This window comes from Gymnodraco acuticeps, unplaced genomic scaffold (assembly GCF_902827175.1).
Source record: "Gymnodraco acuticeps unplaced genomic scaffold, fGymAcu1.1, whole genome shotgun sequence".
Lineage (NCBI taxonomy): Eukaryota > Metazoa > Chordata > Actinopteri > Perciformes > Bathydraconidae > Gymnodraco > Gymnodraco acuticeps.
Genome location: NW_022991759.1, coordinates 2,684 through 18,492, shown reverse-complemented (window position 1 = coordinate 18,492; position 15,809 = coordinate 2,684). Strand labels below are relative to the sequence as shown.

At 43.7% G+C, this 15,809-nt stretch overlaps 1 protein-coding gene across 2 annotated transcripts in view; it reads right to left on the bottom strand.

The window, feature by feature from the left end:
• Positions 1-15,544, bottom strand: part of vipas39 (VPS33B interacting protein, apical-basolateral polarity regulator, spe-39 homolog) — a 31,300-nt gene extending 15,756 nt beyond the window's left edge. For both annotated transcript variants that reach the window (XM_034199232.1, XM_034199231.1), the window contains exons 1-7: positions 15,464-15,544; positions 10,724-10,816; positions 7,965-8,070; positions 6,602-6,739; positions 5,142-5,180; positions 3,706-3,770; positions 85-141 (exon numbers count right to left, since the gene is read on the bottom strand). In XM_034199232.1, coding sequence (XP_034055123.1) covers positions 85-141; positions 3,706-3,770; positions 5,142-5,180; positions 6,602-6,739; positions 7,965-8,070; positions 10,724-10,816 — 498 coding nt within the window. In that variant the 5' untranslated portion in view covers positions 15,464-15,544. The remainder of the gene's footprint in view (positions 1-84; positions 142-3,705; positions 3,771-5,141; positions 5,181-6,601; positions 6,740-7,964; positions 8,071-10,723; positions 10,817-15,463) is intronic.
• Between the last annotated feature and the right edge of the window lie 265 nt (positions 15,545-15,809).

Here is a 15,809-nt window from a genome sequence, read left to right as displayed (position 1 = left end):
CATTATACCCCAGGAGCAGTTCTGTACTATACACTGTATTTGCAGAACATGTAGTACTGCAGTGTGTGTTTACAGGTGTGTTACCTTTCCGTGCTGCATCCTCTGAACCGTCTCCTCAGGCGACCAATCACTGATGTAATCCTGAAACAGAACCGACCAATCACTGATGCTATCCTGAAACAGAACCAATCACTGATGCTATCCTGAAACAGAACCAATCACTGATGCTATCCTGAAACAGAACCAATCACTGATGCTATCCTGAAACAGAACCAATCACTGATGTAACCCTGAAACAGAACCAATCACTGATGTAAACCTGAAACAGAACCAATCACTGATGCTATCCTGAAACAGAACCAATCACTGATGCTACCCTGAAACAGAACCAATCACTGATGCTATCCTGAAACAGAACCAATCACTGATGCTATCCTGAAACAGAACCAATCACTGATGTAACCCTGAAACAGAACCAATAACTGATGCTATCCTGAAACAGAACCAATCACTGATGCTATCCTGAAACAGAACCAATCACTGATGTAATCCTGAAACAGAACCGACCAATCACTGATGCTATCCTGAAACAGAACCAATCACTGATGCTATCCTGAAACAGAACCAATCACTGATGCTATCCTGAAACAGAACCAATCACTGATGCTATCCTGAAACAGAACCAATCACTGATGTAACCCTGAAACAGAACCAATCACTGATGTAAACCTGAAACAGAACCAATCACTGATGCTATCCTGAAACAGAACCAATCACTGATGCTACCCTGAAACAGAACCAATCACTGATGCTATCCTGAAACAGAACCAATCACTGATGCTATCCTGAAACAGAACCAATCACTGATGTAACCCTGAAACAGAACCAATAACTGATGCTATCCTGAAACAGAACCAATCACTGATGCTATCCTGAAACAGAACCAATCACTGATGTAATCCTGAAACAGAACCGACCAATCACTGATGCTATCCTGAAACAGAACCAATCACTGATGCTATCCTGAAACAGAACCAATCACTGATGCTATCCTGAAACAGAACCAATCACTGATGCTATCCTGAAACAGAACCAATCACTGATGTAACCCTGAAACAGAACCAATCACTGATGTAAACCTGAAACAGAACCAATCACTGATGCTATCCTGAAACAGAACCAATCACTGATGCTATCCTGAAACAGAACCAATCACTGATGCTACCCTGAAACAGAACCAATCACTGATGCTATCCTGAAACAGAACCAATCACTGATGTAACCCTGAAACAGAACCAATAACTGATGCTATCCTGAAACAGAACCAATCACTGATGCTATCCTGAAACAGAACCAATCACTGATGCTATCCTGAAACAGAACCAATCACTGATGTAACCCTGAAACAGAACCAATCACTGATGCTATCCTGAAACAGAACCAATCACTGATGCTACCCTGAAACAGAACCAATCACTGATGCTATCCTGAAACAGAACCAATCACTGATGCTATCCTGAAACAGAACCAATCACTGATGCTATCCTGAAACAGAACCAATCACTGATGCTATCCTGAAACAGAACCAATAACTGATGTAATCCTGAAACAGAACCGACCAATCACTGATGCTACCCTGAAACAGAACCAATCACTGATGCTATCCTGAAACAGAACCAATCACTGATGCTATCCTGAAACAGAACCAATCACTGATGCTATCCTGAAACAGAACCAATCATTGATGCTATCCTGAAACAGAACCAATCACTGATGTAACCCTGAAACAGAACCAATCACTGATGTAATCCTGAAACAGAACCAATCACTGATGCTACCCTGAAACAGAACCAATCACTGATGCTACCCTGAAACAGAACCGACCAATCACTGATGCTATCCTGAAACAGAACCAATCACAGATGCTATCCTGAAACAGAACCAATCATTGATGCTATCCTGAAACAGAACCAATCACTGATGTAACCCTGAAACAGAACCAATCACTGATGCTATCCTGAAACAGAACCAATCACTGATGCTACCCTGAAACAGAACCGACCAATCACTGATGCTACCCTGAAACAGAACCAATCACTGATGCTATCCTGAAACAGAACCAATCACTGATGCTATCCTGAAACAGAACCAATCACTGATGCTATCCTGAAACAGAACCAATCACTGATGCTATCCTGAAACAGAACCGACCAATCACTGATGCTATCCTGAAACAGAACCAATCACTGATGTAACCCTGAAACAGAACCAATCACTGATGCTATCCTGAAACAGAACCAATCACTGATGCTATCCTGAAACAGAACCAATCACTGATGCTATCCTGAAACAGAACCGACCAATCACTGATGCTATCCTGAAACAGAACCAATCACTGATGCTATCCTGAAACAGAACCAATCACTGATGCTATCCTGAAACAGAACCAATCACTGATGCTATCCTGAACAGAACCAATCACTGATGCTATCCTGAAACAGAACCAATCACTGATGCTATCCTGAAACAGAACCAATCATTGATGCTATCCTGAAACAGAACCAATCACTGATGTAACCCTGAAACAGAACCAATCACTGATGTAATCCTGAAACAGAACCAATCACAGATGCTATCCTGAAACAGAACCAATCATTGATGCTATCCTGAAACAGAACCAATCACTGATGTAACCCTGAAACAGAACCAATCACTGATGCTATCCTGAAACAGAACCGACCAATCACTGATGCTACCCTGAAACAGAACCAATCACTGATGCTATCCTGAAACAGAACCAATCACTGATGCTATCCTGAAACAGAACCAATCACTGATGCTATCCTGAAACAGAACCAATCACTGATGCTATCCTGAAACAGAACCAATCACTGATGCTATCCTGAAACAGAACCAATCACTGATGCTACCCTGAAACAGAACCAATAACTGATGTAATCCTGAAACAGAACCAATCACTGATGCTATCCTGAAACAGAACCAATCACTGATGTAACCCTGAAACAGAACCAATCACTGATGCTATCCTGAAACAGAACCAATCACTGATGCTATCCTGAAACAGAACCAATCACTGATGTAACCCTGAAACAGAACCAATCACTGATGTAACCCTGAAACAGGACCAATCACTGATGTAACCCTGAAACAGAACCAATCACTGATGCTATCCTGAAACAGAACCAATCACTGATGTAACCCTGAAACAGAACCAATCACTGATGTAACCCTGAAACAGAACCAATCACTGATGCTATCCTGAAACAGAACCAATCACTGATGCTACCCTGAAACAGAACCGACCAATCACTGATGCTATCCTGAAACAGAACCAATCACTGATGCTATCCTGAAACAGAACCAATCACTGATGCTATCCTGAAACAGAACCAATCACTGATGCTATCCTGAAACAGAACCGACCAATCACTGATGCTATCCTGAAACAGAACCGACCAATCACTGATGCTATCCTGAAACAGAACCAATCACTGATGTAACCCTGAAACAGAACCAATCACTGATGTAACCCTGAAACAGAACCAATCACTGATGTAACCCTGAAACAGAACCAATCACTGATGTAACCCTGAAACAGAACCAATCACTGATGTAACCCTGAAACAGAACCAGCTTGTTAGGAAACGGATCAAATGAAATTCCTTCATCAGATTTATTTCGTACCTTGTATTCAGATTTGGGTTTTCGGAGTTCTGGAGCATAGAGCCGGAGAGAGGAGTCGGTGAGCGCTACGACACAAACACTTTAACATTAGGCTAACCCATTAACCCATTCCCCATCCATTCACTAACCCATTAACCCATTCATTCACTAACTCATTAACCCATTAACTCATTAATCCATTAACCCATTAATTCATCAACCCATTAACCCATTACCCATCCATTCACTAACCCATTAACCCATTCATTCACTAACTCATTAACTCATTAACTCATTAACTCATTAACCCATTAATTCATCAACTCATTAACCCATTCCCCATCCATTCACTAACTCATTAACCCATTCCCCATCCATTCACTAACTCATTAACCCATTAACCCATTCCCCATCCATTCACTAACCCATTAATTCATTAACTCATTAACCCATTAACTCATTAACCCATTAATTCATCAACCCATTAACCCATTCCCCATCCATTCACTAACTCATTAACCCATTCCCCATCCATTCACTAACTCATTAACCCATTAACCCATTCCCCATCCATTCACTAACCCATTAATTCATTAACTCATTAACCCATTCCCCATCCATTCACTAACTCATTTACCCATTAACCCATTCCCCATCCATTCACTAACCCATTCATTCACTAACTCATTAACCCATTAACTCATTAACTCATTAACTAACTCATTAACCCATTCCCCATCAATTCTCTAACTCATTTACCCATTAACCCATTCCCCATCCATTCACTAACCCATTCATTCACTAACTCATTAACCCATTAACTCATTAACCTATTCATTCATCAACCCATTAACCCATTCCCCATCCATTCACTAACCCATTCATTCACTAACTCATTAACCAATTAACTCATTAACCCATTCATTCATCAACCCATTATCCCATTCACTCACTAACTCATTAACCCATTAACCCATTCCCCATCCATTCATTAACCCATTCCCCATCCATTCACTAACCCATTCCCCATCCATTCACTAACCCATTAACCCTTTAACTCATTAACCCATTAACTCATTAACCCATTCATTCACTAATTCATTAACCCATTAACCCATTCCCCATCCATTCACAAACTCATTAACCCATTAACCCATTCATTCACTAACTCATTAACCCATTCATTCACTAACTCATTAACCCATTAACCCATTCATTCACTAACTCATTAACCCATTAACTCATTCATTCACTAACTCATTAACCCATTAACCCATTCATTCACTAACTCATTAACCCATTCATTCACTAACCCATTCATTCACTAACTCATTAACCCATCCATTCACTAACTCATTAACCCATCCATTCACTAACTCATTAACCCATTAACTCATTCATTCACTAACTAACTGATCTATTCATTCACTAACTCACACAGAGTGTATTTTACTCACAGTCTGTGAACTGCTGGAAGTTTCCTCCTTTAGTTTTCCCTGCAGAGAAAAAAAATCTCCCTTCAGTTTCATACATACACCTATATGTCTCGGTCCGTCTCTCACCTGTCCGTCTCTCACCTGTCCGTCTCTCACCTCTCTCTCACCTGTCTGTCTCTCACCTGTGTCACCTGTCTGTCTCTCACCTGTCCGTCTCTCACCTGTCCGTCTCTCACCTGTCCGTCTCTCACCTGTCCGTCTCTCACCTCTCTGTCTCTCACCTCTCTCTCACCTGTCCGTCTCTCACCTGTCTCTCTTTCACCTGTGTCACCTGTCCGTCTCTCACCTGCCTGTCTCTCATCTGTCTGTCACCCACCTGTCTGGCTCTCATCTGTCTGTCTCCCACCTGTCTGTCTCTCACCTGTCCGTCTCTCACCTGTCCGTCTCTCACCTGTCCGTCTCTCACCTCTCTCTCACCTGTCTGTCTCTCACCTGTGTCACCTGTCTGTCTCTCACCTGTCCATCTCTCACTTGTCCGTCTCTCACCTGTCCGTCTCTCACCCGTCCGTCTCTCACCTCTCCCGTCTCTCACCTCTCTCTCACCTGTCCGTCTCTCACCTGTCTCTCTTTCACCTGTGTCACCTGTCCGTCTCTCACCTGCCTGTCTCTCATCTGTCTGTCACCCACCTGTCTGGCTCTCATCTGTCTGTCTCCCACCTGTCTGTCTCTCACCTGTCCGTCTCTCACCTGTCCGTCTCTCACCTGTCCGTCTCTCACCTGTCTCTCTTTCACCTGTGTCACCCGTCCGTCTCTCACCTGCCTGTCTCTCATCTGTCTGTCACCCACCTGTCTGGCTCTCATCTGTCTGTCTGTCTCTCACTTGTCCGTCTCTCACCTGTCCGTCTCTCACCTGTCTCTCTTTCACCTGTGTCACCCGTCCGTCTCTCACCTGCCTGTCTCTCATCTGTCTGTCACCCACCTGTCTGTCTCTCTGACACATGTCTGTCTCTCTGACACCTGTCTGTCTCTCACTTGTCCGTCTCTCACCTGTCCGTCTCTCACCTGTCCGTCTCTCACCTGTCTCTCTTTCACCTGTGTCACCCGTCCGTCTCTCACCTGCCTGTCTCTCATCTGTCTGTCACCCACCTGTCTGGCTCTCATCTGTCTGTCTCTCACCTGTTCGTCTCTCACCTGTCCGTCTCTCACCTGTCTCTCTTTCACCTGTGTCATCTGTCTGTCTCCCACCTGTCTGTCTCTCACCTGTCCGTCTCTCACCTGTCCGTCTCTCACCTCTCTCTCACCTGTCTGTCTCTCTGACACATGTCTGTCTCTCTGACACATGTCTGTCTCTCACTTGTCCGTCTCTCACCTGTCCGTCTCTCACCTGTCCGTCTCTCACCTGTGTCACCTGTCCGTCTCTCACCTGTCTGGCTCTCATCTGTCTGTCTCCCACCTGTCTGTCTTTCACCTGTCCGTCTCACCTTTGAACAGGGAGCTCAGGGAGTATCCTGATTGGCTCTTGCTGGTCGTTGAGGTGTCAGTGTTGATTTTGGGGAAGGCGGGCTCTCTGTCTGTCCTCTGATTGGATGCTGCCGTCTCGTTCACAGACCAGGATATACCTGAGGAGACGAAGCAGAATGATTACAACTAGAGAATGCAATTCCTGAAGAAATTGCTAGTGGGAATGCTTTATGCTGAAAAGCTGACGCTGAACTGCTATGCTGAAATGTGTAAGAAGAATTGAGATTGAAATGATACATGAACACTGGGGGCTTGAATGTGTGATGAGAGAAGAAAGTAAAAAGGCTTGGAAAAGCAGCAGAATATTTGAACTGCAAACTTTTTGAACTAACTTTATGGCGAATGATCTGTCGCCATGGCAACGGCATTTGATGACATACCATAATACGCTTAGATGCGTTGATGGCTGCATCGTTAACAAACCTGTGAAGTTTTGGGCCATTTCAAGCATTTGAACTAAAGTTAACCGTGTTTCATAGTGAGCATTGTGTTGCCATGGCAACGGCATTTGAAGAAATCTTAAAACTGTACTTTTTGTGTACTTTCGGTCAATAATGTGGCCTTTTTGGCAGATTAACTAAAGGTGTGCGGCTGCTGCTGTGAGTAAATATCAGCTTGAATTTACATTTGGCTTTAATGGAGACATGTTGAATGTTGTTGTCACTTCATGCCGTCAAGAGGCATCTTGATTAATTATTTAGCTTAATTTTTTTTCATTTTTCAAGCTACGAGATGTTTTCCTACGTTTGTCATGATAAATGATGTCTCAGGAATGTAGGGTTTGGGAATTATGGCAGGTTTAAAAAGAAATATTAAGGCGAATTTCAAGCTCTCCTCCACTCTAGCTGTGACATCACGCACCGAGCTGCTCAATACACACTAATGTTCAAATGTGAAGAAAACCTCTGTACCAAGGTCTGAACAATGTTTAATATCTCTAAAAGTATGAATCAGATTTAAAAGTTGTTTAATATGAATAATGTCAGAAAGATGTGTGACATTTTAAAGTTGGAATGAGGTTTAAAAATGTGATGTATTATGGGATGTATCTCTGGAATTATGAAAGTTATGAATGAGAAAAGTAATAGCCATCGATTCCCTACCGAGCTGAACGTTTTGATGTTTGAACGGAGTTTCTGCGATGTTCAATGCGGGAGGAGAAGCAGCGCAAAATAACTCGGTGGAATAATAAAGAATTTCGTGCGTAGCAAAACAGATAGTGGGAATGCTGTGTCAGCGTTCCAACGAAACAATAAACTCAGCTGCAACAGCCAATCCCAGCCCAGGACTGCCCACAGGTGTTGATAATAATAATAAACTCACTCCCCACAGGCTCTCCGCTCCAGCTGATCTTCTCCACGTCCTCTTCATCATCATCTTCCTCCACCAGACGGCGGATGCTGTTCACCGCCTGCTTCGACTCTTTCAACTGAAACACAGAGGAATAACTCATAACGCTGACTCAGGGGTTAGGACTCATAACGCTGACTCAGGAGTTAGGACTCATAACGCTGACTCAGGGGTTAGGACTCATAATGCTGACTCAGGGGTTAGGACTCATAATGCTGACTCAGGGGTTAGGACTCATAACGCTGACTCAGGGGTTAGGACTCATAATGCTGACTCAGGGGTTAGGACTCATAACGCTGACTCAGGGGTTAGGACTCATAACGCTGACTCAGGGGTTAGGACTCATAATGCTGACTCAGGGGTTAGGACTCATAACGCTGACTCAGGGGTTAGGACTCATAATGCTGACTCAGGGGTTAGGACTCATAATGCTGACTCAGGGGTTAGGACTCATAGCGCTGACTCAGGGGTTAGGACTCATAACGCTGACTCAGGGGTTAGGACTCATAATGCTGACTCAGGGGTTAGGACTCATAATGCTGACTCAGGGGTTAGGACTCATAGCGCTGACTCAGGGGTTAGGACTCATAATGCTGACTCAGGGGTTAGGGACTCATAATGCTGACTCAGGGGTTAGGACTCATAATGCTGACTCAGGGGTTAGGACTCATAGCGCTGACTCAGGGGTTAGGACTCATAATGCTGACTCAGGGGTTAGGACTCATAACGCTGACTCAGGGGTTAGGACTTCATAACGCTGACTCAGGGGTTAGGACTCATAATGCTGACTCAGGGGTTAGGACTCATAATGCTGACTCAGGGGTTAGGACTCATAACGCTGACTCAGGGGTTAGGACTCATAATGCTGACTCAGGGGTTAGGACTCATAGCGCTGACTCAGGGGTTAGGACTCATAATGCTGACTCAGGGGTTAGGACTCATAGTGCTGACTCAGGGTTCAGGACTCATAATGCTGACTCAGGGGTTAGGACTCATAACGCTGACTCAGGGGTTAGGACTCATAACGCTGACTCAGGGGTTAGGACTCATAATGCTGACTCAGGGTTCAGGACTCATAATGCTGACTCAGGGGTTAGGACTCATAGCGCTGACTCAGGGGTTAGGACTCATAATGCTGACTCAGGGGTTAGGACTCATAACGCTGACTCAGGGGTTAGGACTCATAGCGCTGACTCAGGGGTTAGGACTCATAACGCTGACTCAGGGGTTAGGACTCATAATGCTGACTCAGGGGTTAGGACTCATAGCGCTGACTCAGGGGTTAGGACTCATAATGCTGACTCAGGGTTCAGGACTCATAATGCTGACTCAGGGGTTAGGACTCATAGCGCTGACTCAGGGGTTAGGACTCATAATGCTGACTCAGGGTTCAGGACTCATAACGCTGACTCAGGGGTTAGGACTCATAACGCTGACTCAGGGGTTAGGACTCATAACGCTGACTCAGGGGTTAGGACTCATAACGCTGACTCAGGGGTTAGGACTCATAATGCTGACTCAGGGGTTAGGACTCATAACGCTGACTCAGGGGTTAGGACTCATAATGCTGACTCAGGGGTTAGGACTCATAGCGCTGACTCAGGGGTTAGGACTCATAACGCTGACTCAGGGGTTAGGACTCATAACGCTGACTCAGGGGTTAGGACTCATAACGCTGACACAGGGGTTAGGACTCATAATGCTGACTCAGGGTTCAGGACTCATAATGCTGACTCAGGGGTTAGGACTCATAATGCTGACTCAGGGGTTAGGACTCATAACGCTGACTCAGGGGTTAGGACTCATAACGCTGACTCAGGGGTTAGGACTCATAACGCTGACTCAGGGGTTAGGACTCATAACGCTGACTCAGGGGTTAGGACTCATAACGCTGACTCAGGGTTCAGGCCTCATAATGCTGACTCAGGGTTCAGGACTCATAATGCTGACTCAGGGGTTAGGACTCATAACGCTGACTCAGGGGTTAGGACTCATAACGCTGACTCAGGGGTTAGGACTCATAACGCTGACTCAGGGGTTAGGACTCATAACGCTGACTCAGGGGTTAGGACTCATAACGCTGACTCAGGGGTCAGGACTCATAATGCTGACTCAGGGGTTAGGACTCATAACGCTGACTCAGGGGTCAGGACTCATAATGCTGACTCAGGGTTTAGGACTCATAACGCTGACTCAGGGGTTAGGACTCATAACGCTGACTCAGGGGTTAGGACTCATAACGCTGACTCAGGGGTTAGGACTCATAATGCTGACTCATGTCGGGGTTAAGGACTCATAGCGCTGACTCAGGGGTTAGGACTCATAACGCTGACTCAGGGGTTAGGACTCATAACGCTGACTCAGGGGTTAGGACTCATAACGCTGACTCAGGGGTCAGGACTCATAATGCTGACTCAGGGGTTAGGACTCATAACGCTGACTCAGGGGTCAGGACTCATAATGCTGACTCAGGGGTCAGGACTCATAACGCTGACTCAGGGGTCAGGACTCATAATGCTGACTCAGGGGTTAGGACTCATAACGCTGACTCAGGGGTTAGGACTCATAACGCTGACTCAGGGGTTAGGACTCATAACGCTGACTCAGGGGTTAGGACTCATAACGCTGACTCAGGGGTTAGGACTCATAATGCTGACTCATGTCGGGGTTAAGGACTCATAATGCTGACTCATGTCGGGGTTAAGGACTCATAATGCTGACTCAGGTCTCACCCGGCTGAACTCGTCGTCTTCATCATCGAAGGTGAAGGCTTTGTACTTGGAGCTGTTCCAGTATTCTTCCTCGTCAGCTTTACTCTTCATCATCTGGAAACAACAACACTTTATTAATCAAACCGTCATCACAGACAGAAACAATAAAGATCTCCCTGTTTTAAATATGAGTAAATATTACAACAGACCAGAGATGGGGACTCGAGTCTGTGACTCGGACTCGAGTCGCACTTAAGTCGCACACACAGAGACTTCAGACTTGACTTGGACTCCTGCTAAAAAGACTTCGGACTCGACTTGGACTCGTGTTTTGGGACTCGTGAACAATCATTGTGTTTTCTATTTTTGGCGTATTAAAGGTGGGGTAGGTAAGTTTGAGAAACCGGCTCGAGATCGCTAGAATTTGGAAATACACAACCGGAGAAAATCTGCCACTTCCTCACAGAGCCCCTCCTCTAACACACATGGATATATACTCGCATTTTAGACTCTGTTACTAACTGTATATCTGTAGACTTGGTATGTCTTAAATGTCCGGTTAGGATGTATTAGAACGAAATCTAAAATGAAAATTGTAAACAAGCAATCTGTATGTAAAAAACCACCTGTATGTAAATTGTAAATAAGCCATCTGTATGTCAAATATGTCTTATATGTCTTAAATGACATGATGAATTGGAAATGGGGGACCCTGATGTAAACAAGACGAAAGTCTTTCTCTGGTCTGCATCCCCTTAACAATTGTATGTTTTGAGCTGTACTGTACTGTACCCAATATACAAGCTGTTAATACACTTTTCAATCAATCAATCAATCAACGCGCACATGACCAATGAGGGCACGAGATAAGTTTGTGCCCCGATGAGAGGCTGACAGGCAGGTAGGCCATCCAGTTACTTTAGTCGGGCCGGCTATCGGGATGTTAAGAGCATTCCATGGAATATAACAAAAATTGTATCTCAGCCGGTTTCTCAAACGTACCTACCCCACCTTTAACATTAACATCATGGTAACACCATGGCGACCGGCGGCACACCTGCAGCTGTACCGCTTGTAATTAGGTTCAACTATACAAACTTCGAACAAAACGCCGGCGGCACCAACAAAAGAGCGCACACTGCAAAGTCTGCAATATTAAAATCAAGGATGCTGGTGCAACAACGTCAAATGTCATCAGGCACTTGAAAACTCACCCGGAGAGGTCAGTCACATTAACGCATATGGACGGTTAGCAAACATGTTTAGCTCAGCATCAGCTATGTAATGTTAACTTAGCTTGCTACTAGCTTTGTAACTGAATATTTGAAAAGATGAGTGAATGTTTGCTTGTCACACTTGTTTGCGTTGAGTGGCGTTGACATCCAACTCTTCACATGACATAAAAAAGGTCGGTAACGTTAATCATTACGTTCCGCTGCCACCATCTACTGGCTAACGTTAAACGTAGAAAAATACATAGTTACATACATAATACATCTGTCGGTTTATAGGCAGGTTACAGGTTTATTGTTGACCACGTAACGTTAATGTTACAGGTTTTATCCAGGTTACCATTACACTGGGTTTGAGTGAGAGGATAGAGGAATATGTTTATTTATAGTAGACTTAAAAGATGTCATTAGAGAACCAGTGTAATTCAACAATACGGTTTGCAGAGGTCAACTGGCCAAATGGCTAGCCTAGCCTCATGTTGAAAATGTTACCAGCCACTCAATAGATTGCCATTGTTATTTGTGGCTGGTGCGTGCAACATACAGAACCAGCCACTTGCATGATTTACCAGCATCTGGCTGGTAAATGGTGTTAATGGTAGATATCTCTTTTGGAACAGGTCATGTTTTAATATCACCACTTCAGTATATTTCAGATAATATTGCAGCAATAGTTTTTTAGTTGCAAATGGCACAGAACAAATGTTTACTTTGAAGTACTTTTAACACAGCTTCCCTGCGGGGGATTAATAAAGTATTTCTGATTCTGAAGTGTTTTGCTTATAAGTTGTTTGCATTTAGCTAAAGTGTGATGTTTGTCCTCATATTGCAATAGCCTGTTTAAAGTGATCATATAACAACTAATCAGTACTGATACTGTATGCTAATAGATATAGGAGTGATAATAATACAGTCAATGCTTTGAATGTCTTAGATATAGCTGTGCAGTATTCTTAACAGACTGGATAGCAGCAGACAATAGAAGGCTTATTACAACCAGAAGAGACATGAGACTTTTATGTTTTAGAGACTTGAGACTTGACTTGGACTCGTGACCAAAGACTTGAGACTTGATCAAGTCTCACCCCACAAAGACTTGAGACTTGGACTCGTGACCAAAGACTTGAGACTTGATCAAGTCTCACCCCACAAAGACTTGAGACTTGGACTCGTGACCAAAGACTTGAGACTTGATCAAGTCTCACCCCACAAAGACTTGAGACTTGACTTGGACTCGTGACCAAAGACTTGAGACTTGATCAAGTCTCACCCAACAAAGACTTGAGACTTGGACTCGTGACCAAAGACTTGATCAAGTCTCACCCCACAAAGACTTGAGATTTGACTTGGACTCGTGACCAAAGACTTGAGACTTGACTTGGACTTGCAAAAAAAGACTTGTGAACATCTCTGCAACAGACCCTCCTGATGTTATTCCTGACTTTAACCACAGACCCTTTAGATACCAGACCCTGCTGCTAGCATGTTAGTCTGTTGGCCTGTTAGCTAGTGATGGGTAAATGAAGCTTTGAATGAAGCGTTGAACCACTTGGACAATTGTGTCGGAAATAGGTTCATTTCTCGAAGCTTCAGTTACAGCGACCTCTCCTGGCGAAGTGCAAGGCTGCAGTGGGTTTAACGTATCATTGCCTTGAAACATATTATATATACACACACACACACACACACACACACACACACACACACACACACACACACACACACACACACACACACACACACACACACACACACACACACACACACACACACACACACACACACACACACACACACACACACACACACACACACACACACACACACACACACACACACACACACACACACACACACACACACACACACACACTATTTGCAATTAAAGATTGATAATTGTGTGTATTGGGTTACTAGAGAGTGCTGGACATGTTTTTGGGAGGAGAGGGCCTTTTATCAGTTATTAAAGTATTAAAGTTGAAGAGCAATGATCAAAAGTACATCCATTCCGGGCTTTGAACCAGCTCCGCGGAGGACATCGCCGCATTCGGGCCGCCGACTCGACCCACTGGGCTATCTATTGCTTAAACTACTGAACTGTTTTTATATTACTGAGAATTGTCATTTTGTTCAGAACTTCTCCACATTTCAAAGTGTTTCCCAGAACGACCTATCTTTCTTCCTGGCTTGCTCTATAATGATATCAAATGCAATGCCAACAACAACTCAACACAACAACGCAAACTACGACAACAACCCACACATTGCGCATTGTTTAGAGCGGTCATAAAGTGTTGAAGCGCTCACATTCGAAACTGTTTCAACCTGTCACCTGTCAGAATCGAGACGAGGCAGTGCATTGAATCGCGTGAATGGACCGCGAATCAGTGAGTGATTCAGGAAATGAAGCAGTTGCAGCTTCGGACGTCATATGTCACGTGATTTGAAGCAAGCTTCGAAGCAGAAGCACTGCTTCTATGGAACAGGAAGTCCAGGATTGAAGCTCCTTTCGAAGCTTCAGTGTCAAACTGCCATCACTACTGTTTAGTCTGTTAGCTTGTTAGCCTGTTAGCTTGTTAGTCTGTTAGCATGTTAGCTTGTTAGTCTGTTAGCATGTTAGCTTGTTAGTCTGTTAGCATGTTAGCCTGTTAGCATATTAGCCTGTTAGTCTGTTAGCCTGTTAGCCTGTTAGTCTGTTAGTCTGTTAGTCTGTTAGCTTGTTAGTCTGTTAGTCTGTTAGCTTGTTAGTCTGTTAGTCTGTTAGTCTGTTAGCCTGTTAGCTTGTTAGCCTGTTAGCTTGTTAGCCTGTTAGTCTGTTAGCCTGTTAGTCTGTTAGCCTGTTAGCTTGTTAGCCTGTTAGCTTGTTAGCCTGTTAGCCTTGTTACAGTAACAGCAGGCTGAGTTAGAAACAGACATGTTAGCTATGCTGTCAGAAACTGTCAGTAATTTAAGGCTCACTTGTATCACGTTAACTAAGTCCTTCCTCAGAGCAACGACCTTCTGTTGAAATGTTATACTCTAAGATCAGAGGCTGCTTCCTCACACCAAGTAGTGCTATCAGCCATATACTACAGACTATCAGCTGTTATTAAATACTGTATACTACAGACTATCAGCTGTTATTAAATACTGTATACTACAGACTATCAGCTGTTATTAAATACTGTATATTACAGACTATCAGCTGTTATTAAATACTGTATACTACAGACTATCAGCTGTTATTAAATACTGTATACTACAGACTATCAGCTGTTATTAAATACTGTATATTACAGACTATCAGCTGTTATTAAATACTGTATACTACAGACTATCAGCTGTTATTAAATACGGTATACTACAGACTATCAGCTGTTATTAAATACGGTATACTACAGACTATCAGCTGTTATTAAATACGGTATACTACAGACTATCAGCTGTTATTAAATACGGTATACTACAGACTATCAGCTGTTATTAAATACGGTATATTACAGACTATCAGCTGTTATTAAATACGGTACAGAGACTATCAGCTGTTTACCTTTTTATTCTTCTCTGACGGAGGCTTCACGGCTTCCGGTCACGCAGAGGCTGCTGGGAGTTGTAGTGCTTCTTCTTCCTCTTCTTTAGTGTTTATTGGCGGTTGGCAAACCAACTTGTAGGCGCATTACCGCCACCAACTGGACTGGAGTGTGGACAAGAGACTATGCAGAAAACAAGAAACAAAAGAAACAAAAGAAAGAACCAAAACTCTAGATTATTTTAAATGGATCAATTTATCTTAGAAATTTAATAATCTCACAATATATATTGCCTGATGTTTTCCCTAACAGCCCTGATAGCGACAAGTCATGGAATTTTGCTTTCTTCAGTGTCTGGAAAAGCAC